The sequence below is a fragment of the Diuraphis noxia genome, unplaced genomic scaffold, assembly GCF_037042655.1.
Source record: "Diuraphis noxia isolate RWA-SAM2 unplaced genomic scaffold, SU_Dnox_SAM2 contig0003, whole genome shotgun sequence".
Taxonomy (NCBI): Eukaryota; Metazoa; Arthropoda; class Insecta; order Hemiptera; family Aphididae; genus Diuraphis; species Diuraphis noxia.
The window spans coordinates 43,304,686-43,330,756 of NW_028301713.1; the positions used below are offsets into that span (position 1 = coordinate 43,304,686).

The 26,071-nt window shown below is 31.6% G+C and overlaps 5 protein-coding genes across 5 annotated transcripts; 2 read left to right on the forward strand and 3 right to left on the reverse strand.

The window, feature by feature from the left end:
* Positions 1–1,440: 1,440 nt before the first annotated feature.
* On the reverse strand, positions 1,441–3,166 carry LOC149057409 (uncharacterized). Its single transcript, XM_089224490.1, has 6 exons — positions 2,862–3,166; positions 2,667–2,799; positions 2,438–2,614; positions 2,271–2,375; positions 1,685–2,210; positions 1,441–1,623 (listed from the first exon to the last, which is right to left on the reverse strand). Exons 1-5 carry the CDS (start codon positions 3,147–3,149, stop codon positions 1,762–1,764), a joined length of 1,152 nt encoding a protein of 383 aa, XP_089080616.1. The 5' UTR covers positions 3,150–3,166; the 3' UTR covers positions 1,441–1,623; positions 1,685–1,761.
* Positions 3,167–3,209: 43 nt separating this feature from the next.
* Positions 3,210–6,814, reverse strand: LOC149057410 (uncharacterized). The gene is made up of 4 exons (XM_089224491.1): positions 6,431–6,814; positions 6,155–6,361; positions 3,406–5,649; positions 3,210–3,350 (listed from the first exon to the last, which is right to left on the reverse strand). The coding sequence occupies exons 1-4, from the start codon at positions 6,585–6,587 to the stop codon at positions 3,211–3,213; spliced, it is 2,748 nt and encodes a 915-aa protein (XP_089080617.1). The 5' UTR covers positions 6,588–6,814; the 3' UTR covers position 3,210.
* Positions 6,815–7,851: 1,037 nt separating this feature from the next.
* LOC149057411 (uncharacterized) lies at positions 7,852–9,838 on the forward strand. The gene has a single exon (XM_089223802.1). It carries the CDS (start codon positions 9,260–9,262, stop codon positions 9,548–9,550), a length of 291 nt encoding a protein of 96 aa, XP_089079928.1. The 5' UTR covers positions 7,852–9,259; the 3' UTR covers positions 9,551–9,838.
* A 6,599-nt stretch (positions 9,839–16,437) lies between these two features.
* Positions 16,438–18,848, forward strand: LOC149057412 (uncharacterized). The gene is made up of 2 exons (XM_089224657.1): positions 16,438–16,917; positions 18,152–18,848. Exon 2 carries the CDS (start codon positions 18,156–18,158, stop codon positions 18,750–18,752), a length of 597 nt encoding a protein of 198 aa, XP_089080783.1. The 5' UTR covers positions 16,438–16,917; positions 18,152–18,155; the 3' UTR covers positions 18,753–18,848.
* LOC149057413 (uncharacterized) lies at positions 17,172–17,762 on the reverse strand. The gene has a single exon (XM_089223402.1). It carries the CDS (start codon positions 17,760–17,762, stop codon positions 17,172–17,174), a length of 591 nt encoding a protein of 196 aa, XP_089079528.1.
* Positions 18,849–26,071: the final 7,223 nt, after the last annotated feature.

Sequence of the window (26,071 nt, forward strand, 5' to 3'; positions counted from 1 at the left end):
TGAACGTGTTCGGTAGTTCTCAGGTGAGCGATGCTAAAAGAATTATATCAGATATTCAGTCAAGTAACAAAACGATACTAAATGACGTGAAACTCCAACAAAAAGAAATTGAAACTTTGAAAAGTAATATTGTTAATATACGTGATAAGATACAATTGCTTGAAAATAATATTGAATCAAGTAATAAGTCTTTATTAAATTGTGAAAATCGTATGTCGAAGCTATTTAATGACTGTGCAGAAACTAGTACAGCGATCGCTATCCAGGGACTTGACGTGGCCCAATTAAAAGCTGAAATAAATCGTATAACCGGAATATTTGATGAAAATTCATTACCGAATCATGGAGCATACATTTCAGAATTAAATTCACGTTTGATAATCCTGGAAAGCAAAAATAATACGAAAACTTGATTTTGTTCAGAATAAAATAGTTGGTTAGAGTCATACGGTATTGAAAAATAATTTCAGTCGAGCTGTATACACCATCGTGTTTGGTAGTCCTATGTCAGTGTTATAAACCTGTAATTATGTCGTCGGCTATCGCAGACATGCAATGCGTTCTTGGAGCAGGCAATAAATATTTTATTAAAGAATTATCTATAGTCGATACAGAAACATGGGCAACTCAACACTGGATTTTTAAAAATTCAAAAACTATACAGGACAATAAGAGTCGAAAAACTAACAAGTGGTTGGAACGTAACTATCACAAACTATCTATAGAATATGGTGATGTTGAGTATGAAGAACTAAGTAGAATATTGAATTCATTAAAGTTCACATGCATTTATGTCAAAGGTGAACAGAAAAAACAACTTCTTATGGAATTTATACCTCAAGTCGCACTCATCAACATCGAAGACCTTGGATGTCCACGTTTGGACCAAATATGTGACGATGAAACTCTACCTTGTTGTATTTTTCATATGGAATTTAATCCTAAACAATGTACATTCTATAAAGTATTTGCTATAAGAAAATGGTTTATAAATAATTCTTAAAAAATTGTGTTGTATACATTTTATTTAATAAACATAATTATATTTTAACATTGTTTTTTTATTTTATATGTTAACATATTTATGTTTTAAGGTTTTTTAATTATACTAATATTGGCTTCCATCTATACCTGAAACAGAAAAACATGATTATAAACATGAAAAAACTTAAATATCTATCAATTATACATTATAAACATAAAAAAACTTAAACATCTAACAATTACACATTATATACATGAAATATACTAATCTAACTTAAAACTAATAAAACATACATATTATTTACAATAATTTCAATTTTATGTGCTGCATTTACAAAAATATATACAAGAAATATACTAATCTAACTTAAAACTAATAAAACATATATATTATTTACAATAATTTCAAGTTTATGTGCTGCATTTACAAAAATATGCACATTAATCTATCTCAAGTTTAATTATATAACATGATAATATTTACAATATATAACAAACTATATATTAATATTTACAATAAAAAAAATATACAATATATAAAATCAGGTTATGTAATGTAGAAGCTCTCTCATTAGTCCTTTCTCTTCCTCGTTCCAGTCCCCTCCATCTTCCTCAAGTTCAGACCATATATCATCTCCTCTGTAAAATTAAGAGAAAATGTTAGTAAAATAATTTAAATATATATTTTATAATAACTTACTCTATACTATAGTGTCCATGTGCTAGTGTATGTATTTTATCAACTAGCACCACCCTCTTGTCATCGTAGCTGTTATATTATGTTAATTTTTTAGTCTTTATCGTCATGAGTTGATGATTGAATGACCGTATTGAAACATTCTCTGTACATAATTCCACTCCTTCTTCATCAAACAGACACTTTCTATGATCCTCAAGAGTCATGTGGTTTTTAACCACATGACCTCTTATCCCCTTCGCTTTGATTTTTTCACCACCAACTTTATCCTTGTCGTTCTTATCTCTCACCGCATCCTCTTCTCCTGCATATACATTAAAAGCGTAGGACTTTGCCCTCAACGCACAAAACTCTGTAATAGCATTAGCATCCACCTCATCGGAAAAGTATCCCGGGATCTTCTTTCTTTCCGCCACATAGCATGGATGGTCACTGGGCAGGTTAGCGGTGTCCATCCGGTCCAACAAGTTATGGTTGACCGCCAAGTCTATATAAAAGTCATCAGTATAGACATGGTAAATCAGTGAATCTGAAAAAGAATGATATTAATATATTATATACATGAGTATAGTTTTAATATAATATTTACCTGTATCAGTATACATTAGTTTAATCCTGTCTCCATAATGCCTCTGCATGACATCATAATGGTACTCATACATCATTGTTTTTGAAATATCTAGTACAGCGAATCCTGTAAATAATAAATATGTTAATAAATATATGATAAAAGTGTAATTTAAAAAGTATATTTACCAATATATATAGGTTTATCAAATTTTATAATTTTATTTTCAAGCGCTACGGCGTTAAGATTCTCATTATAAGTAGTACAGTGTTTAAATGTACTCTTATTAATGAGTTTCTGTAATCTCCTCTCACACGACACCAACTCCATCTTCATCTCTTTCCTTTTAGACTGCATTGTTTTACCTGTAAAAATAAAATATTAATAAAATATAATAAATAGTATAAAGTAACATACCAAATACAGCGTTGTTCATCAGCTTAAAAAAATCTTTCTCAAACGCGTTTGTAGCTCTTTTCCTCATCTCGGTGTTCAACTCTATATATTTTGCTAACCAGTCCGACTGGTTAAACTGAATAACCCTATGTACCTATAAAAAATAAGAGAAATGTTAAAAATCTGTTTAAAACCATATAAAATACAAATATTTACTCTTTCAACTATCAAACCATTCTTAATGGCCTGCTGTAGGTTTCTATAATGTATGATGTAATTCTCCTTTTTCTCAAATGTCGCCATCAACTTCCTAACCTTCGAGCCTCGAGGCACGCTGTTTTGCGGCAGGAAAGGCAGGTCGTTATGTCCGTTATGCAAGTGTCTTGGGTACGACACATCCACCTCATACACTCGTCCTATGGGTGAAGTGTCGTCTAAATCGTTCAATCCGTTCAATGTAGGTTCAACCCAGTTGAACCCACCGTACGGCATGTACTGGGACATTGCCCACCCGTACAAGTTGTTACCTATACAATTTTAAAAATATTATTTAGTAAGAAAAAAATTAACAAGTTTTGAAAAAAATATACTCACAGTCCTGATATATTATCCACGATTTCTCCTTCGTTTCGTCATACCCCGGGGTCTTTACATTGTTCGCCGTTGCATATCGCTTGCTCGCCTGCACCAATCCTCCACGTATACCTATAACAAATATATAAGATTATTATATATTAATTTTAAAAAAAAATATACTGACCATTTTCGAACATCAACAATATATCGTAATCATGCAATAACTGGAGCTTTTGCCCCGTGAACTTAAGCATCGCATCGAAACTTAAGCCTGGGGCGGTGAAATAATGGGCGGCGTCCAGGTTATAAGCCCTCATGCATACGTCGCGGAAGTTTTCAAAGACGTCCACCAACAACAGCACATCGATCTTCAAATACAAGTCACTGTACTCACCCAACGTCGTACAGCCGAAGTGGTCCCAGACCTCATTCGCGTGTTCAAACTCCTTCTCCTTAATCCCGGTCTCTGTCAATATACTGTAAAAATCCTTCTTCCTCGGTAGCTTCGTCTCCTCCAGCCGCTCCCAACTATCCGTGTACTCGTACGGGTACACCCCCTTACGAGTCACGAGCGGCATATCTCCGGCGACAAAATGTTTGGCTGTCTCACGGAAGTTCTCATGTTCGGGTGTAACTAAATTTTCAGCCAGGGACGATAAACTCGACGCCATAAATCGGAACGTGTCGATAAACCGAACAGTGAAGGTACTACTTATATATTTCGAGAAAGATATATATTTCTCCTCACTGTTCGGTATAACGTTGATAGTCTGTGTATCATACCCAAGTTCCGTTACTATTAAATGGGCGTCATAGTTGGAAAGGTTATGGAAAAAAACGGGGACAAATTTAGGCTGTTGTAACTCTAAGTTACATCTAGAACACAAGGTCTGCCTAAATTTACCCGTCAGATGATCGTGATCCCTAACCTTATCGTCCCCGACTAATATGCATTTGCATAAATTACACTCTATACACTCTTGGTGTGTTTTTTCTTCACCCTTAGTCATTTTTAAAGGAATATTCGTCTTCATCAGACCTTCGATTTTCAGGGCCACCTCAACTATCGACTCCATGAAATGTCTCGTCACATCCGTCCTGTCTTCGCTACCTCTATAGATTACCGGCCCCGCCGGTATCTCGTGTTGAACCAATAAATCCGCCGGCACGTCATCGCTTGCCTTCACCAAAAACCCGTAGCTCATCGCTTCGTGTTTTTGAATAATCGTGGTACTACACCCTCTTGCCTCCTCCGACTTCACCAAGATCGCCTCAAAATCTGCGTATATAACGAAAGGATGCCGCACTGTCTTTTTCCACGCCCTGAACTCAACACAATCACCCTCCTTCGGCATCTCCGGTAAAATTGGTTTGTGCGCCCCGCAAATCAATTTGTGTTGGTCCAGGGCCTCCTGTCCGCTCAACTTGTATTTTAAATTTTGGTTGTCGAATGACGTGAAGCACCTTTTACAAAAAATGACACTCCCATTGTGTCTCGTTTTCTGCTTGCGAATAAGCCGGGAAAAATTTGAAATGTACACATAGTGCGAGTTGTCACCGTCCGTTACCATCAACAAGTCGAAGTGTTCCTTTTTTTCTTCGTCGACCACACGCAGGGGATACACTTCGTACGTTGGGTACTTACGGGGCGCCTGGAACTTTTTGTCGAGGCCGTATACATTTATGGAGACGTTATTATTATTTTTCTCAAATTTTCCGATATCCGACAGAGGTGTAGGGAACGAAATACCGTCAAAATTGTACTTGCCCTCATGCTGACTATATTTATCTCCCTCCACACGAAATGCCGACGGCCCCGTAACATGTCTCGCTAAAATTGCCCACTTAAAGCACTCCTGGTCTATATTTTGTGGGTTGATGGTGGCCCGCTTCCTGTCGATATATTCAGGTAACTGAATATATGACGATCCACCCATCGGCATATATTTATACACCCCTACTAATAGTCCGTCTATCGACTCTAGGACGAAACCGCTTCCTCTCCCGATGTAATCGTCTTTCTCCTGAACCAACTTCATGTACGCCCTCTCTACAATAGTTCTAAAATCGCTGTCAGGGTAAATTTCAACTGCTACTGTCTTGAACGCCCGGTTCTCCGATGAATTGGGGACGTTGGGCCGGTTGTATATCGCCTCGAGTTTAAGGTTAAATTTTATTGCGTGTTTTTGTATGGAGGTCTTTAATAAATTTATTAGTTCAGGCATGAGGGGTCGAAGAAAGTCTGAATAAATCATTGTATTACCGATATTTTTAGCATAGTACCACACGATTTTACGGCTCGCAGACGACGAAATTTCCACGAATCCGGGGGCCTTCACCATTTCCATACGCGTCTTTTTTACCCTAGCAGCTGAGGTGGTGTTAGCAGTCGAAACACGTTTCCCGTTAACGGCAACGGTGTAAGAATCTTTAAAAATAAAAAATACCTAATATCAATATCTAATAAATAAATCTAATAAAAATCTAATCAACCTGCGAGTGAGAAATAAAATCTATACAGCTTATAAAATAATATATGTCTTTTTAAAATCATGACTGAAAAATAAAATGTATTGACTTATAATTTTTAAAATTAATTTAACTTAGAAATTAATTAAGCTGATAAAATAAATATCATAGAATAAAATCACGCGTTGAAAAAATTAAATCTATCAAACGATCTGACAACTGGTATAATAGTTGGAGTATTCCAACTATTATACCATAGGATGCGACGAGTGAATTGATCGATACAATGCCGGAATACTCCAACTATTATACCATTGATCACTTCACAAACCACTTGATAAGTTTAAAATAATATAGAATTTATATAATAAAATCACGCGTTGAAAAAATAAAAAAAATATAGAATTTATATTTAAAATTTATTTTTAAAAACTATATTCCGTATATATTTTTTTAAAACTAACCTGTATCCTCAAATTCGTCCATGGCTTCCATACACATTTCGTCTTCGGTTAACATGTTCGATCCACCGGCCAGGACATCGGGAACAGATATTTCCGGTGCAATCTGGACTTGAGCTGGAGTAAATCGAATCACGCTTGATCGTGTTGGTTGATCGATGATCGGTGCAGTTGGTAATGGTCTCAAGTGAGTCGGAACGTTGACGATACCTTAGGAAAAATATTAAATTAATATTGTATAAGGTTGAAATAATAAAACTTTATATTATTAATACATACCATGAATGTTCTTCAAATGTCTAATAAGATGTGGGTTGGATGAAAATGTTGAAGGGCATACAGTGCATGGAAAACGTACACCTGCATGTTTATTTTGATGCACGATTAAACTGGATTTACGCACGAACACCGACGGACACTGATCGCAGTTAAACATATTAAGTTAGTAAAGGAATAAACGAAAAATATAATATAATGTTTAAAATTAAACACTGTGAAAAAAACACTTAACGGTAGGTAAATGAAAAATAATTGTTTGGAGACTTTAAAAACGTAGAGCGAATATCAGAACAATAAATAAGACTGATAGAAACGTAGAGCAGAATTACAATTGTGTAAGAGTGAGAACAGACTGAATGAATGTCGGTTCTTACAGAGCCAATATGTGTGTTGATGAGTCTATTAATTGGTATGAGATACAATATAGAGCTAAAGTGTAAGCGATTAAGACATTATTAATAGCTGGTTACAGTAATAGTATTGTTTCATTTAACTATATAATACTTTCATAATATAGTTGATGATATTTAAAATATAAATAAATAATTGTATTTGTGTTATATTAAACATGGAAATGATAAGTATGTGTTATACTGGTTAATACTTTCATAATAATATTATACTTGATGATATTTAAAATATAAATAAATAATTCTATTTAAATCATACTAAACATGTAAAAGTAAATTTCGTGAAAGCTAGTGATTCCATTGCATGTTATTCACTAATAGGTATTTTAATTTGTTGTTGTTAAACGATTAAGATATTTTGTATTATAGATCGGTTATTCATTAACAGCTAAAATTAAATTTCGTGAAAGCTAGTGATTTCATTATATGTTATGATGTAATGTTATGGGGGTAAATATACAAAATATGTATCGGTCACGTGATGAGTAGACGGGTTCAGGAGGTGTATGAGGTGGGGTGGGGTAAATATACGTCGTGTACGTGCGTGATCGGGCGGCGACGAGGATGAGTAAAGATGAGGATGAGGGGCAGCAAGGGCAGCGGGGCAGCAAGGGCAGCAAGGGCAGCAAGGCAGCAAGGGCAGCAAGGGTTGCAAGGGTTGCAAGGGTTGCAAGGGTTGCAAGGGTTGCAAGGGTTGCGAGGGTTGCAAGGGTTGCAAGGGGCAGCCTTCTGAATGCTCTATTATATACTACTCCCAACATAGTCGCATCTAGGGACCATTTGTTGGGGGGGCTAGAATTTTAACTCATGTATATTTTGTTTATGATGGAATGTGATACATTGATAATAACTGAAATAATAATAATATTTAGGATGGTTAGGAAAATATTTGGGGGGGGCTACTACCCCCTTAGCCCTTATCTAATTGCACCTACGAATCCCGAGAAAATTCTGAATTTGATGGAACATTGAAACTACTTACAACTTATGTACCAGTACAATAGAGTCATCGAATATCGATGTTGTACCTACAGTTTATATTGCTACATTGTCAAAAAGTATTTGAATATTAAGAGTGCTAAATGCTAATAAGGAATTTTAACATCAACTAAATTATATAATATCTTAAAGTTATAAATTCCAGTATCCAAAAAAAAATCTAATTAGTTTCAAAATTACAATTAATCAGTTAACTCGACAATAATTAATATACCCGTGGGTATAAAATCCCCAAAAATCGAAATTAGTTTGTACATTCGTTAACCATAGTATATTATGCCTATGCGGCTACAGAGTTTTGCTTTCAACCATGTACAGACCGTTATAACATAACATGATGTTCGTAATATGAATATCTATGGTAACCAATAATTATTCCTATTATTTACTATTATTATTTATTACTTAATCGATATTGTTCAAAAAAAGTCATTATATAATTTTTGAGTTAACAACAACTGTAATGTTTCAAAAATTAGTATGGGCAATTTTTTTCTACGCTTTCCTTAACACTTTCAATAAGACTGAAGGTGGTTTGATAACTGACTTCAGAAAATTTCGTGAATATACCAACACAAGGTTGAATGTACTTGCTGAAAAGAGTATCCGACGTCATCAAAAGTCAAAAAGTACATCATCAAATCGTAAGTGGCATATTTCATTATTTTTAGGATATCTTATTATAATTTCCTTTTAAATTTCTTTCATTAATTTGTAGGTAATAGAATTTCAATGTAATAAAATGTAATGGACCAATCATGGGCTACTTCAATTATGTTTATGGGACCACTAGAGCTCAATATTTATTCGTTTAAATGTTTTGTGATTTTTCATACAATCCTATATGGAATTGTGATCTTAATTATGAATTATGATGCAGTTTAACACCGGCATAAACGCCATAAACATATCAAATATTTTTCGATCGTAATTCTTAATTTTTTATAAACGGCCATAGTGGTCGTACAAATGGATTATTTATATTATTATCGCAAACTCACTATTCCTGGTTATTTTTAAGTTGTTCTTACGGTTATATAAGTTAGCCAAGTTTATGATGGTTTTTGAAATATTAAAACATTGCCGTTTTCCGACCATTGGTGTCTTTAGCACCCGCGTTCTTTACAATAACTGTCATGAGTTTAATTGACCGATCATCATATTATACCTGATCAGTTTAATCAACGACTTTGGGTTTTTTTCTTTGCCTTAAGCTAATTCATATTCTAACGTTTTGATTTTTTTTATCGTTTTCGTTGCTATCATATCCGTCGTAGCCGATACTTTTTAAGTAAATTTTGGCCAATGAATATTCTTTAGTGTTCTTCTTTCAGCTTCGTCAACAAACTGCGGTACAAGGAGATCAGTGGCAACTATAACTCTGGTAGGCGATCAGACGTTCGACCCTAGCCGGGTCACGATGCAGCTAGGGCCGTTTACGCCCCGGACCCGAACTCAGCAGCCATCAACTTCCACCAACACTAAAATCCCGACAAAAAAGTGGAAGTGCAACGAGGGGATAGAGGACGAACTGGCATCGGATCTATCGAACACCATCGCGACAGCATGGCAAGACATCACGTTGCCGACAGTAATGCCAAAGTACCAAACACCCATAGACCCTGTCACTAAGCTATTCTTGAAGATGACTTCCATTAGCAGATGGAGGAAAAGACCAACTGAAATAAAATGTACCAGAGCTGCAGCGTAATGATGTGATGCCTACTGTAACAGTATCATGCAGCTTTGGTGTATTTTATTTCAGTCGGTATTTTTCTTATCATTTTCAAGAATAGCCTGGTGATAGGGCGTCGGGTACTTTGGCATTATCGTGGGCAACGTGATGTCTTGCCATGCTGCTGTCACGATGGTGTTCAACAGATCCTACACCAATTTATCCTATATCCCCTCTTTGCATTTCCACTTTTGCTGTCGAGATTTTAGTGATAGTCGATAGATTAATTTTGTTGAAAAAATAAAAAAATTCTTTCTAATATTACGTTTGAGTATTTTTGTTCGAGAATAATTACGACTAACATTTAAGTTATGAAAGAATATATATATATACCTATATTATTATTATTGTATGAATAGGACTAGGAGACTTATAAGTTATAATAATTATAATTATACCATTTATACCTATACTAACAAACAGATAGCAAAAAATAAATATTACGTTGTATAATCGTACCTATATATTTTACAAAAAACTGTTTATGCTATTATGTGGTACGCAGTCACGCAAAAAACAATTACGGGATTTAAAAATGTTAAATTTAGCACTGATAATGCTACAAAAACAAATTTAGTATCAACAAGAATGAGTTTTTAAAGTTTAATGTGTACCTATGTTTAGAAGTTTAGACCCAAATTTATGATTAAATAAAATTTATAAATTATACCTATACATCTTAAAAAATTTTATTGATAGTTATATACATTAATATAACATAATATGATAGATTCATATTATTTGATTCTTACCGAATACATTTTGAACATTATTTTTTGTAGCTCTCTTAATAATTTTTGATTCCATTTTTGATGACTTAATCTGAGCAGTGTGCCGCCGGCCAAGTTCCATCAATGCCAGTGTATCTTTACACGAACCAATTCGCTCGGTTTTTCTAACCCATATATCTCTGTTTTCTCTTAAGATAAACTTTTGAAGTTTAAAGCACAGATTAATCTGGAGTAGCTAAAGACGTCTTAAGAAATTGACCCCTTAATATTGAGCCATTTAAAAATAGGAGGATTTCAAAATTTGCAATTTTGTTACTGACTTACTGACTGACATCAAAATTATAAGACACTTATCCCGTATAGGTAGAAACATGAAATTTGGCACAAAGGTAGTTTTTACAGTGTAACTAAAGGGAAAAATCTAAAAATTGAAATTTTTTCAAAATAAGAATAGTGAATAGATAAGCCAAGGATAGTTGCATTGTTGAATATAACCGTCTAAGAACTTTGTATAGGCCAGACTTAACAGACATTCTATCTAAAAAGTATCGACGACGAAAAATAAAAGGCCGCATTTGGCTATTTTTGCCAAAATTTTTGACAACGCTCAAGAGTCCAATTTCTCAGCTCCTCAACAGAAACCCAATCAGCCTTACAAGAGAAAATCTACGACATATATATAAAAAAAAAATAATTATTATAACACGTCGTCCACGATGCGCTGAAGCCCGCAAAAATAAATGATATCCCCCAAAAAAACGGGCATGTGTACCAGTTGCCTCATATGTTAATATATACACGATTACAATATATCGCCTGTAAAATAGGGGAGGTAATTACACAAACAATAAATAAAATAATTTATAAAAATAATGTAAAATAGTATAAAATGATAAAATCAAATTTTGATATTTGCGATTATACATAATATATATGATATTGTATTTTGTAATAAATAATAAATATAATATATTATACAAATAGTATGGATAAAATGAAAATTGTATTAATAATAATAACCTACTACTCGGTGCAAAGCCAGGATTTTACAAAAACCCGTAAATTTAGACGCGTCTAAGTGGATAGCCGATTTAGGTACATAATTATTATATCTAATTTTTTTTTTTGACAAATTATGCCACATAATTATATTATTTATTATTTCATTGTCTTTTTCATATTATTTTGTTAGTAATTCAGCGGCGGCTCGTAGATAGGGGCGATGGGGCGATCGCCCCCCCTTCTAGAATTATCATTTATTACCAATTTATAAGTTAAATATTAAATTTCTTATTTATATTTTAGTATAATATTGTCAAAAATAAAAATTGTTTTTCCTTCATTTACACCAATACATATTATTATGAAAACATTATCAGATAATGGGAGTTTAAAAATAAATCATTCGACGCTGCAGCTTCTGAGAATCGATAACCAATAACAATTTGCCGGGACCGGCGAGCAGCACATGCGATTCTTGAGCGATGTTTAAAAGTCACTCGTCATTCTCATTACTATGGTTGGAATACAAAAACTAAGAAGGGGGAACACAATAATAATACTGCCGCCGGGGCAATGATTTTAATCGCCCGTTGGCCGTTATGCACGGATTCCGAATTTGCGTATTTATTATTTACTTTGTGCGGTCGTCACTGTAATCAATTCTATATTTAAATCTATAAAAAAATGTTGACAATTTAAAATATATTTAATAATTTATAATTTATATGTACCTATTACCTATTAAACAGAATAAAATAAATTATTAGTATTAATATTATTTGTGTTCGATACTTTCCATAAATAAGCAATTTTATATCGCCCTCCCACTTTCAGAGCACACGAGCCGCCACTGAGTAATTATTATAAGCATATGAATATTTTCTATAATTTTATACAAATTATCACATTTAATATGCCACTTATCATTATAACTATATTATTTATTATGAATTTTTTATTTCTATCGTTTTATACTATTTTACATTATTTTTATAAATAATTATATACTATATATTACCTAACCTTCCCTATTTTACATGCAGGCTATAATATATTGTAGGTAATCGTGTATAGGTATATATCAACATGTGAGAGCAACTGGTACATTTGGTTGAGGACAGCTGGTATATTTTAAAAATCTCGATAACAGCCGTGGGGGGCAGCTGGTCAACACCCAAAAAAATCTAACGATGAAAAAAGGCCAAGTTCCAAACTCCCTCCTAAAAACTTCGGCCCATCAAAGTAGTGAAATCTACATTGTGGCCAAGTCTGATATTTTTTAAAGGTTACCTACCTAAATTTGGGAGGCAAGTCAACGGTGTATGACGTTGACATTTACTAAAAATCAAAGTGAATGTTGACAAAATGATCTTGACGCGTTCTGGCGTTCATATACCAGTGATTGTTGACATTTACAATTGTTGACTACACTTGAAGCACGATGTACATATGTAAAAGGTATTTTTGTATTATTCTGTAGAATTAAGAAGTTATCGCCCAGTCATCCATTACTACGTTATTAATACGTTCTATCTTTTAAAACGCTCGCATTATGTAGTTTAAGAATTTAAAATCAAATTAATTACAAACCGCATTAACGCCATCATATTATAAAATAAATGTATGCATTGGAGACGTTTTTTAAGTTAGTAATTTTATCACATGAGACAATCTGATTGTGATTTACAGATTTACCACATTTATGGTTACTAAATATAAATATACCCTTGTCTGCTGTATTGACGTGTATTCTAAACCGAGCGCAATAGTTTAAGTATAAGATTAGTATAATGAATAAAAATACATAAGATATTTTGTGACTTTATGTGAAAAGTTAACGCATCATATACGCATTTTTAATTTTTTATCAGACAAGAATATAGTAATATTATTATGCCCTCTAAGTCAACTTCTATATATTTAATGATAAAAGTATTTTAAAAGCTGCAGCTAAAGTGTATTGTATATGCACAATTATATACTACCTCTACACTAAAAATTCAGAGCTAAGTTGTTCATATGGAGGGAACAACGGAATCAAAATACGTTACCAAAACCAATGTAGACTGTAACCAATATCACTATACAAATTTTCAACCTAGTATTAGTATTACAATACTTTTGTCTTTGCAATTATTTGCTACGTTGTAAGTAGGTACCTCTGTCCACTCCAGAACTGATATTTTTTACAATAACTCGCATAAAAACATAAAGTTTCAATGAATTAGTCTATGGTAAACGGTAAACATAAACAAAAATTAAAGCATTAAAGGAAGTTAAGTGATTGCATTATTTTCCCAAAATTCTCCCAGGAGAATGCAACTTAATAAATGGCATAAGTTTATTATAGCATGTTTATTATATCTTGTTATTAATTGTAATGTTTTAGAATAGAATATTTGAATAAAAAAGTATTATTAAAATTGTGTTTATTAATTTTGTTGTTGTTTTTGATTTTCAATATCTATATTCAAAAGTACTGAGCCCCCTCCAGGGCCAGGGCCCTCCCCTACCAAAATTCATTTTACGCCTCGGTCTAGTTTTAGATGTAAAATTATAAATTACTTTTGTAAATATTGTAAGTAATGTAGGTAAGTCAATAACCAACCTTACTAGTTAAGGTTCTAATAATATTTAAAAAAATTATAATATATCATTATTTTTTTTGTTTACTATTTATTTAAAGCGTTCCTGACAATAATCATCTAAACTTAGGGATACAGAAGTAGATTTTGACATTTTGTAAATCAGACAATGTTAGGTAGGTAAAAGTAAGAACTTTGTTTTTTTTTTTGATTTACAGAAAAATGAAAATTATCACATTACGAAGCAGTTTATAATTATACAATTATACAATTACATAAACACATATTATACATATATACATAAAGGTAGTCAGAAAAAAAGCCACGGAAAAAAAGCCAAGAAAAAAAAATTCAGAGAAAAATTACGGAACAAAATGTCCTAGTGCGACATTTTGTTCCGCGGAGATATTTTGTTCCCCTCGGCGCGGCGGACCGTTTTGTGAATAATTTGATCCTTTCATAAAATGTAATAAAATAACTATCTTACCTAAATATATCTATTGGACAATAAGAACGGATTAGTGAATAGGTATTAAATATTTTATTACTTTATTATATTATAATTATTATTTTCAAGTGTTTGACTATTTTACTCTATAAAATAAGATTAATTTATTTGAAGAAAATGACGTAGGTATTGGTGCACACTGGGTATAAGTTTGGCAAGATTAGGGGGAAGGCAATAAAACTTATTTTAACAAAATATATTGTTTTGTATTGGAAACGCTCTAACTAATAACTAGATAGTAAGGTGTAGCTGTTTAAGGCGCTTTAAATAAGGGAAAAGGGCCTACATACGAAGCTCCTTTAGAAGGGGGGCTGTACTGTTTGTCATGCATTCTATGGATGAAAATTATCAGTTTTAGATTTATTTTTAGATTACAAAAATGTTGAAGTTAATTGTTATTTTATTTACATATTTTGAATTTAAGGTATAAACAATGGTAGAAGTATACTCTAATTATCATATACGTCTTGGTAAGTTATATAGATTATTTTGCACCCCCTAACCTATTTATTATTTTTAATTAATATTATTGTGTAAGACGTAAGTCATCTACGAGTCAATAAGACCACAGCCCACAGGTGATAATAAGACCGATGAGGTTACAATTAGACCATAAGTAAATATTTTATTGGTGGCATTAAGTCCATTTTATATTTTGGGTACCTAGACTAACTATAATATTGTAACTCGTTAGTGTAAGGTAGTGCATTTTAGCACTTCGTTATAGTGCTCCATCCCTTAAAAATGTATTCAAGTTTCGAACCCTAGGAGGCACTGTGCACATTTCTGGTTTAAAATGTTGTATGCTCAGTTAGTGCTCCACTGTGTCAAAATTCTTAAAAAACTACGTGTTATACTTTACCAAAGAACTCCTACATATTAATTTTATAATTCTTATTTTGCAATTACTTAGTACTTATGAAATTTTTGTGAATATTGTTATGCTAGTTTGAAAAAAAATATATTTTAATTAACTATGAACATTTAATAGAGACTTGCTATTAATCTAATTTTTATCAACCGTAAGTAACATTTTCCAGGCGTTTAATTATAATATAATAATGCGTTATATTGAACACAATGATACAAATTGATTGGAAACAAATTTACAATTTTTTAACATTACCCAATTAATCGAATTTATATTTCTAGGTTCTTCTGTTTATATTAATATTACTCTTTTTGCAGTTTATACAAATATACTGCTAACTATAAAATTGTGTACAACTTAGGCTAGTTATATAATTATTTACTTCTTTACTATTAGCCTTTTAGATACAGTAATTCATATTGATTTTATCAAATGCATTAGATATATTATTTTATTAATAATATTATTATAATTTTTATAATATAATATACTCAAAATTTGCTTCTCATATAGTTTATTTTCTCTGTTGACAAACGTTGTCAATAGGGAAGGTCAATTGTATCGTTTTAAAAAATAACATTCAAGTAGCAATAAGCAAGGAGCTAGGTAGGTAAGGGCAAGTACTAGAATTTTAATCTTGATCATTTGGGCCAGCAAAAGCAATGATACCACAATGACAACTATCATCATTAATAATAATTATTGTACCTAATCATGTAAAATTAGTAATATATTATAAAATCCGTTTTAGGCAACTACAACGGCTACAAGGTGTGTAATTACTGAAAACCTATTGGCTATTACGTATATTTAACGCAATGATGAAAATCATTGGAAGCAAAATACACCTTATTTATATCTGAGCTGGGTAGCAAGTTACCAATGCTAGACGTTAGTGGGAAAGATTATACAAATTTTACAGGCCAGTTAGTCATAAAAGAACTTTTCTCAATATAAATAAATAAATACACATATATATATATATATATATGTGTATATTTATATTTTACCCCCTTAAATTGACGCCCGCGTCATTCAATAATAGTTGATAATTATTATTGCTGTATATTTGTTAGGTATATAATTATATCTTTATTATACATAACCAACTACCAAGCAAATAATCTAAGGTTTTGTTATATTTTATGGAAGATGTATTTTATTTTATTATTTAGGCCGGTGTCACACTTGCGGAATATCTGCAGCGGACGTTCCGCGGCAGAATTTCCGCAATATCGAAATTCATATATTTAATTACTACTGCACACATTACAGCGGAATTTCCGCACGGAAAAAAAAAACCGCTACACGTCGCGATTATTCCGCGGGATTTATTTCCGTGACGGATACCAAAATAAATCCAAACATGTTCTTTTGGGTTACCCATGTCATATTTGTAGCGGATATTCCTAGCGGAATCATATTTTATTTTATTCATCATTTGATTATTAATTCTTCAACGAGCACCATCATCATGTTAGACGTTGAATTATTAATTTCTGAAGTGCAGTTAAATCCATGTTTATGGGATTTAAGCGACAAGGAATACAGTAATCGGGAAGTAAAAAAAAAAACATGGAACCAAATAGCAAAAAATATATTTTCCGATTGGGAAACAATACATATCGGTGAACGAAAAGAAAAACGTAAGTACTTAAATCATTTTAATTTGAAATATCATATGAAATATACTATTTATAAACATGGAATTAGTACCTAATTTATTAGTCAAATTTTTAACACCATCACAATTCACAATAAATCTTTACTCTAAATAATAATATATAAGTTTTAACTTTTAACAGCTATAAATATTATAATAATAATACTATGATATTATTAAATTATATATAATATTAACTTATAAGTATTAGTAGGATGCTTCCCAATTTAAAAATAATTAAATTCTGTTATTTTGCCACGGAACACTTCCGGCATCACTTAAGAAGTATTGGGCGAATTGATCTCTAACCTGTTGTCCAACTAAACTTCTAGATGCAGTTCCTCGTGGTTCAATAGGTAACATGTTATCAGCATTTAAAGTGTCTTCAAACTCAAAACCGTCTCTCCGTCGTATATAATTATGGAGAACTGTGGCTGCTTGAACTATAATACTTACGAAATCAGGATTTACTGCAATACACCCATAAAAAATTTCAAATTTTCTACATAGAATTCCAAAAGCGTACTCAACATTTCTTCTAGCTCTACAAAGTCTATAATTAAAAATTCGCTTGGAATAATTTAAATCACGGCTTGAATAAGGTCTTAATAAATGCTGATGAATTCCAAAAGCTTCATCTCCAATTAATACATAGGGTAATGCAGGGCCATCAGTATTTGGTAGGTTAGTCGGAGGTGGTAAATTTAACGAATTGTTGTAGAGCTGTTTTCCAAAAGTAGATTGTTTAAAAATGTTTGTATCTCCTTCACGGCCATAAGATCCTACATCCACAATTGTAAAACAGTAATTAGCATCAACAACTGCCATTAGGACAATTGAAATCGCGTAACCATAACCGATATGACTTCAAACGGTTTTAAATATTTGTTATTATTCAAAAAGTATAAGTCGTAGATATTTGAAAATTTCACCAGATATTTATATTGGCATTTTCTTTACATGATTTAATTTTCAAAATGTTTTTTGGGCTATTTATAGACAACTTTATTTTCGATTTTTCTGATAATTTTTTTTTTTTGAAGTGTCGATAAAATTTTTTTGGCTGAGTCAAAATACTTGAAAATTTAATACCTATCATTATATTCAAATTTAACACTTCTATAATATTAATATATATTAGTGATCCATACGGCACCTAATGTACAGCAAAGCGCGATACCCACTTACCCGCTTTTTTTATTTATTTTTTTTAACAGTACCATGAGCAACGTAATTTCAAATGAAAGTGTTATTGATAACCTACGAGATAACGTTATCGATAATGAAATAATCGAATCCGAAGTTTTGGAAAATGAGGTATTAACCAAGAAGACGTCAACTACAAGTCAACTTCGTAAACAAAAAATGACTGATTTTCAAAAAAGTGTGGTTGAGGTATTATCTAAAAGAAAAATGGTTAAGGACGACGAAGATTTGGATGAAGATAAATTATTTTTACTATCCCTTCTACCAACATTAAAAAAAATGCCCAGTGATAAAAAATTCGATTTCAAAATTCAAATAATGCAAATGCTAAAAAACAGTAATTTTCCAACTAATTTTAATCTACATTCAACTAATGATGCAATGAACCAGTATCCATATCCTATTCAAACCAATGTCTCTAATAACTACAGTCAAAGTACTTTCCAAAACCAGATACCTATTCATCACCAAACACCATACATTTCCAACACCGTCCCTAATATATATCATAAAATAACACCAAATTCTTCCAATCAGAATGATCTTAACTTATTTTCTCCTAGTCCACAAGATATTTCAAATCAATCAACTGGTTACATTGATATTGATTGATATTGACTGCTAAGATTGTTAAACTAAATATTTTATTTTGCTATAATTTTTTGTGTATTTAAGTTTTAAATTTATGTTGTTTGATAAAACACTAAAAAAAGGAATTATAATTTTATTTTATTCATATTATAAAATAATTTATTAATTAAACAAAATGTTGTTTTTTATTACCATATAATTTTAAAAATGATATGTGTTATTTTTTGGTGTGTGAGTACCTACACGATAAGTAGTCAATTTAATACTTCAATTTTCAACTTCAATATTTCATCAAGAGGTAAAAATTAAAAATTATGAATAGTTTTCAAAATCGTCTGGAAAAACAAAAAAATAATGAAAAACGGGAATTTTTAGGCAAAAATTTAATACAATATTCCTCATAAGTTTGTCTATTTTTATCAAAAAAAAAATATCTCCCGGAAAGTCAAAAACAATTTTTATGAGCGTTTGAACTTCAATTTTTTACAACTTGATGTTCCATGTAGCGATTTTCTTATTCTGTTGTAATTCAAAAACGAATAATATTACCTATAGATTTATAAAATTTACACCATGTGTTTATTTTATCAATTCCTGTACTTGATAAAATGTTTAAAATATTTTGACTCGTTTTGAACTTTATACGGACATTCTTAATTTTTAATTAATTTATTTATTTTTTTGTCTATAAATAGAAATAAAATTACTTGCAAACTTTTTTAAATAAAAATCATAATATTACCTTAATGTAACTGTCAGCCGTTCTTCAATGCCAATAGTTTCTCTGAAGGTGGAGCTCGTTTCAGATATATGTGGTCTCAATAAAATCACCAACTCGTCAAATGATTTAATCGACATACGATAGTAATTAAAAAAACGATCCGGATATTTCCTCAAGTCAGAGTATAAGCAGTGGAACTCACCCAAAGTTATTCTCTGAGCATTGAGTGGGTGGACCCAATGAAGACGTTGTCGCTCAACTGTGTCAGCAGCAAGCGCAACACATACCAACTCGACGTCGTCTAAAAGTTCTAATAGTTCCATATTATATTATTTTAACACGACAAACGGCTTATTCTGTATGACAAATGAAATCAAACTGAACTATTAAAGCTACTACTGAGCTGTAGTATTAAGTTTACATTTTTGCGCCAATTCCGCTACGGAAAAAACGCAAGTGTGACACCAGCCTATACAACGCGGAAATTCTGCCGCGGAACGTCCGCTGCGGATATTCCGCAAGTGTGACACCGGCCTTAGATATAGGTCCCTACACAAGGAAGTGCGTAAAATAGCCGATAATATATCAGCCGATCCGTATTCTAGCCGAAAAATAATTTGTTGGATAAATAGGTATATATTAGCAGAACCATAGTTTAACCGAAAATAGATTAGCTGACAAATATTACAGCTGAAGGTATATTAGCCGAATATATACCGATTAGTGATTATTGCAGTTAGTTATCATATTAATTTTGTTTTTTTTTAATGTATTAATTTATCACATTGTGTAAAATTGCATATAATGTTAAACACTTCAACAAAATTTTTAAAAATCTCGCAATTAATAATAGTGGAAGTACAAACAGTTGCAATGACCTGTGTAGATTCTGTGTGAAAACTATATGTTATTACATTTTGTTATCAAGGACAAATTACCTTAATAACAGTATTTTACAAAAAAAAAGGATAGGTTCCTATAATACAAAGCAAAAGAGTTAGAATATGTAGTATAGGTATATAATTACTACTAGAAATAGACAGCTCTAAAGGCTTAGGAGTTAAGGCTGATAAGAGATCTAGCCCTGCATTTATTTATATTTAATAACTGTTGTTCTGGCGTCTATATGAAAAGGTGACTACTGACTAAAGTACCTATCCATAGGTGAGAAAACCAGACCTCTAAGTCGAAATGATGCTGAGCATTGGTCTGGTCGACCAAAACCTAATAACAAACAAAAACATTATAGCAAAAAAAAAATAAACAAAAGGCCTGTATTTAAAATGTTCACACTTTAAAAACGACTTGGAATTACAGAATTAAACCCACTTATAGCACGGATCTAAGGGTAAAACGTTAAATGACTAGGTAAATTTCAAAAAAAAGTTCATAATAATAATTATCCAAGACGTTAAACGGACGTAAACCGTAAAAAAACGTATGGGTATACGAAAAATCACTTAATGCATTTTTCAACTTTTTTCTACCCCGATTCCGGGTAAAATAATTGTCGTACGTACTTCGACCATAACCCTTTTTGAATGGTCAAACATCAAAGTACCAGAATCTCAAGTTTCGTAGAGATCGAACGAAAACTCAAATTCCAAAAAACACGAAACTACGTTATTTTCCAAGTACAACGAACACATAAAAAATCATAACTCCCGAACCAAAAGTTGGATAACCTTGATATCAGTACCAATCGATCTGGGGCAAAGTACTCTATAACATCCGACTATCAAAATGGCTCACCGCGCCCAAAATATAAGTACCCGTGCTAAAAAACTCTAAAAATACAAAATTTGAACTTTTGAAGCCATTAAAGTCGGGGAATAACGGCTTCTACTGTCATGAAACAAGATGCCGAATTTGATCACCGACCACAAGGCACCAATCTACACTTATCTTGACCTTCAGAAACGTCTAACAAAAACTGAACATTTTTAAAAATTCAGCTAGAGGGGGGGGGGTTGATGACCCCCTACTCCAGGAGTACATTTTAGAGGGGCTTAATCGAAAAGTTTGGTGAAGAAACGGTCCCCCTTAGCTGATACCCGGCCGAGAATACTTATAACTAAAAAAAGGGGTAAGGGAAACTTTTAGTATTTCATGCGCGGTCGTTCCCATCCATAAACCATTAGCGAAATCGCTCCAAAACGATTTGTGGTTGTGCAATGATGGATAACGTTTTTTTGCTCTCACGGCATTGTCTCAAGTCATACTAATTATCGCCCTAATTTTCTAATTAGTTAATAGGTACTCAATTTTGAAACTAGATAATAAGTTAATATAATAAGAATTTAGGCGCCGATCTTATTAAGTATATTTATTTATGTAATTGTGAATTTGTGAATAAAGTAATTAATTTTAGTATCAGATTATTATCAAAATTCATTGACAACATTAGATATTTATAAACCGTGCGCCGCGCCACGGCGATAAATAACCAGTTTCGACAATGGTTGGTGCACTGCTTGTGTGCGCATTGTGTAATGTGTGGTAATGAGAACCGATTTAGAAATTAGAACACATGAAAATTGACAAATATAAATTCTTTTTTTCTTTGTAGGTATTTATTTAAGTAATAATAGTTTATATTGTTTATAATACAGAATACTTGATTGGTTAGTGCGCGGGAAATAGTGTAATTCCAATTTTCTACTGTTGTGCACTCTTGATAACATCTTTAATGTTCATCAAGCCCTTTTTATTGTCCTATAGGTACTTAGGGTATAGACGTATAGTACCTACCTAATATAGTTCAAACTTTATATTTATCAATAGTATATTATATAAACCAATTGAGCGTACCCAGAGGTTAAAGTGGGGAAAAATTCCAGAGGGGACTGATGTCTCCATAAAGTTTTAAGCGTTCCATATATAATTTTAGGTATAATGTCTAATGTATAAAATCCTAATTTGTTAAAGGGGACGCTTTTTAACCGCCGTCAGAGGTAAGGGGACTGAGTCCTCCTGCGTCCCCCTCCACTTTAACCCCTGTGACGCTTAACCAGAAATATATTTTGAATATATTTACAGACAGAAAATAAAATAATAAAAAAAAGCGAGGAAGTGGATGTCGCTCTGTTGTACATTAGGTGGTGGGGTGGACTTCTGACTAGGGTAGGTTAGATTTGAATGCAATGATAGGTATCATTGTATACGAAAAACGATTCTGAACGGAGATGATTTGTCAGTCTAGGATATATTATATTTAAATATTGTTATATATTCTATTTTGAAACAAATATTTTATTTTTCAATTAGGAAAGCATTTTGAATAAGGCATGGTTAATCAATTTTTCCAAAAACATTGCATGTAGTTATCATTATTCATAATCATAATACCTTATATCATCATAGATATACATCATATAGCTCATTTGAGGATAAATCGTTATTGTTAAGCAATTTCATAAAAATTTAAAACTCAAACCCTCAAAACATTTTTGCTATAATGATGCTTCAAATTTTCTCTATAGCTATTTGAAGCAAAACTTATGGGAAACTTAGGGTTGATTTTTATAACCTTAGATATAAATACAAACAATTTTATGAATTTTGAACTACATAATAATTTGCAAATATTCATGGTTTCGACGAATTTTTGTCAATATTTTAACTTCAAATGCTAATAAAAAAAAATTGTGCGTATGTATTCTTATAATTTTTTAATCACTATAAGAATAACTTATGAGAAACTTTGTATTACATTTTCAAGTATTTTTATTGGGTCAAGAAAATTTTATCGATACTTCAAAAAAAAATTGTCAGAAAAATTTAAAAATTTCAGTTGTCTATAAATATCTCAAAAAAGTCAAAATATTTTGAAAATTATATCATGTAAATAAAATGCCAATCTAAATAATTGACATATTATACTTTAACGATTTTGCTGGACAATTAACAATATTTTTTGAATTATAGCCTTCTATATGTCTATATACCTATATGGCTATATAGTAGCCTAAACTTAACACGAACACTAATATAATATATTTGATTATTATTCGCTTACAACTCCATACGCAATGCGTCATCCATATGTGCAACAATATGCTTTATTAAAATAAGGTTTATGTTTGTCTTAATAACACTCCCCTTACCTTGCAAGGCTACCTAGTACTTAGTCAGTGGCGCAACTAATTGGCTTAGCCCCCCCCCCCCAATGATTACAATTAAGTCGCACATGAAAAAATGGGGAATCGTAAGTTCCTACACGAGAGTAACAGGTAGACAATTACATACGTTAATTCCTACATATGTGATATGTAAGTTCCTACACGAAAAAAAAGGTACGTATGTTAGTTCCTACACGGCGGAAGACAGGTACCTATGTTAGTTCCTACACGACGAAAAACAGGTACATGTGTAAGTTCCTTCACGACGAAAAACAGGTACATGTGTAAGTTCCTTCACCATATAGGCGGAACCAGAGTTTTACATTTGAGTGTGCCCGGATTTTTTTTGTAGTTATTTTTTTATCTATATGTATAAATGAATGTAAAAATAAAGTATTTCAAATATACGACACTTGTTTACTTACCAATACTATAACTTATTGTATAATGTAAAACAATGTACCTACCTATTGGCGATATACATAATATACTATTTTTTTTATTATTAATGAAATCAAAAGAAATGGTTATAAATTTACAAATTTAAACAAATACAGTTTTGATTATACCTACCTCCTGTAAGATAACTATATTACTATGTAATATGTTAGTAGGTAGTGATTATAATAATTTATTGTTTAATTTTATAATACATTAGTTCAAACATCATTATTTTATATTTATTAATAAATAAACTGAAACCACACTAGTATAATTTATTGTATTATTTTATAATGACAATCGTCTTTGAAATGGCACAATACTTTTAAATTCTTCTATAACTTCAGAAGCTTCAACATTGGCAGTTAATTCTTGTTCGACATATAATAGCATGAGTGATTCCAACCGATCTTGTTTCGTAGTTGATCTTAACTTCGTTTTCACGTGAGTCAGTTTAGAAAACGCCCTTTCGCATGAACAACTTGTTACAGGGATGACAGAAAAAGTTTGAATTGCTGCATTAAAGACCGTGTAGGTATATCTTATATTTTTAAATTTCTTGCATCCGCTAGATCCATCCACTTAATGTTGTTACTGAATTTCCAGTTGGTACCGTCTGATTTGCTTTTAACAATTTTATTTCTGCCATTAATTCATCTTGAGAAATTTTGAATTTTTTTTTTTAAACCGCTGCTTCTTCATTATTTAATGTTAGATTTAAGAGATTTCCCACAGCATTTATAATTTTGATTGTTTCCTGCTGAAATCTTAAATCTAATGACGCTATCATATTATCTAACATTTGGTAAAAACACAAACTTCGTAATTCTTCTTCCTTATTTTCATAATTATGTTATGTTTTGGCAAATTCATCGAAGCGACTTGATACCATCCGTTTTTTAACTAATGGAATATCTATTTCTAGTTCTATACACACTGGTTTTGCTTCATCAAAATTTTTTAGAAACTCAGTTTCATTTCTTAAATTTATAAAAGTTGCTCGAAGAGACTTTAGGCTGGCCATAGCATTAATTAGATTAATATCAGGACTTTGCAACAATTTACTTACTTTAACAATTAATTGAAGTATTGGGTGCATCATTGTTAATCCGAATATAAAATTAAAAGATTTTACTTGATGTAATAAACCAATTCCATTAACTTTAACATCACTTTGTTTAGTTGTTTCAATAATTTCAGTAAGAGCTCTAAGGATGGCTGAATAATTAATTTTTATCACGGCAACAGCTTCCGCGCGACAAGCCCACTTAGTCGTGGAAAGAGACTTTAATGTCCTCAATGTTGAACCGATTTCATTAGATATTTTTTCAAAAGTTGCATGTCGTGAACAACTCCCTTCAATAAATGTGTAAATAAATTGTACAATCCCAAAAAAATCGAAAATGAATCTATTTCCTTTGTCTAGGAATATAATATATATAATATATTTTTGCGCTAAAAATAGTTACCAGTTAGCAGTAACTACTATTGTCTATTAGTCTAAGTTTTCATGTCGATGTCGACGACAATAACAATAAATCTAATTTAAAGAGTACGATAATAAAGTGATTTAAAATCTAAACATCCAGACTTCGTTAATAATGTAAAATAACTATTGGTAAAAAATACATTTAGTTATTATTTTATTTTAGACTTATCTGAACACTCGTACTTTAATTTAAAAACTGAAATTCAATTAATGTGTTATGTTATAAATTAATATTTTTTTTTGTACATTAGGGTGTGCCTTACCACCCGGCACACCCTGTAGATCCGCCTATGTCCTTCACGGTAAAAAAAAGGTACACGTGTAAGTTCCTACACTAGGAATATTATAAGTTATCAATCTAATAACAGTTATATCATATTATAATACTGTCATACGTATTAACTATTTATTCTATATTCTATATAATTTATATGAAGCTGTCTATCTAATTTAATTTAATAATTTTAAAAATAATAATAATTGTAATAATTCATAATTGTAAAAAAAAATATAAGTAATGCATTCTATATAATGATAATTCATAATTGTAAGAACATAATAGTGTGGA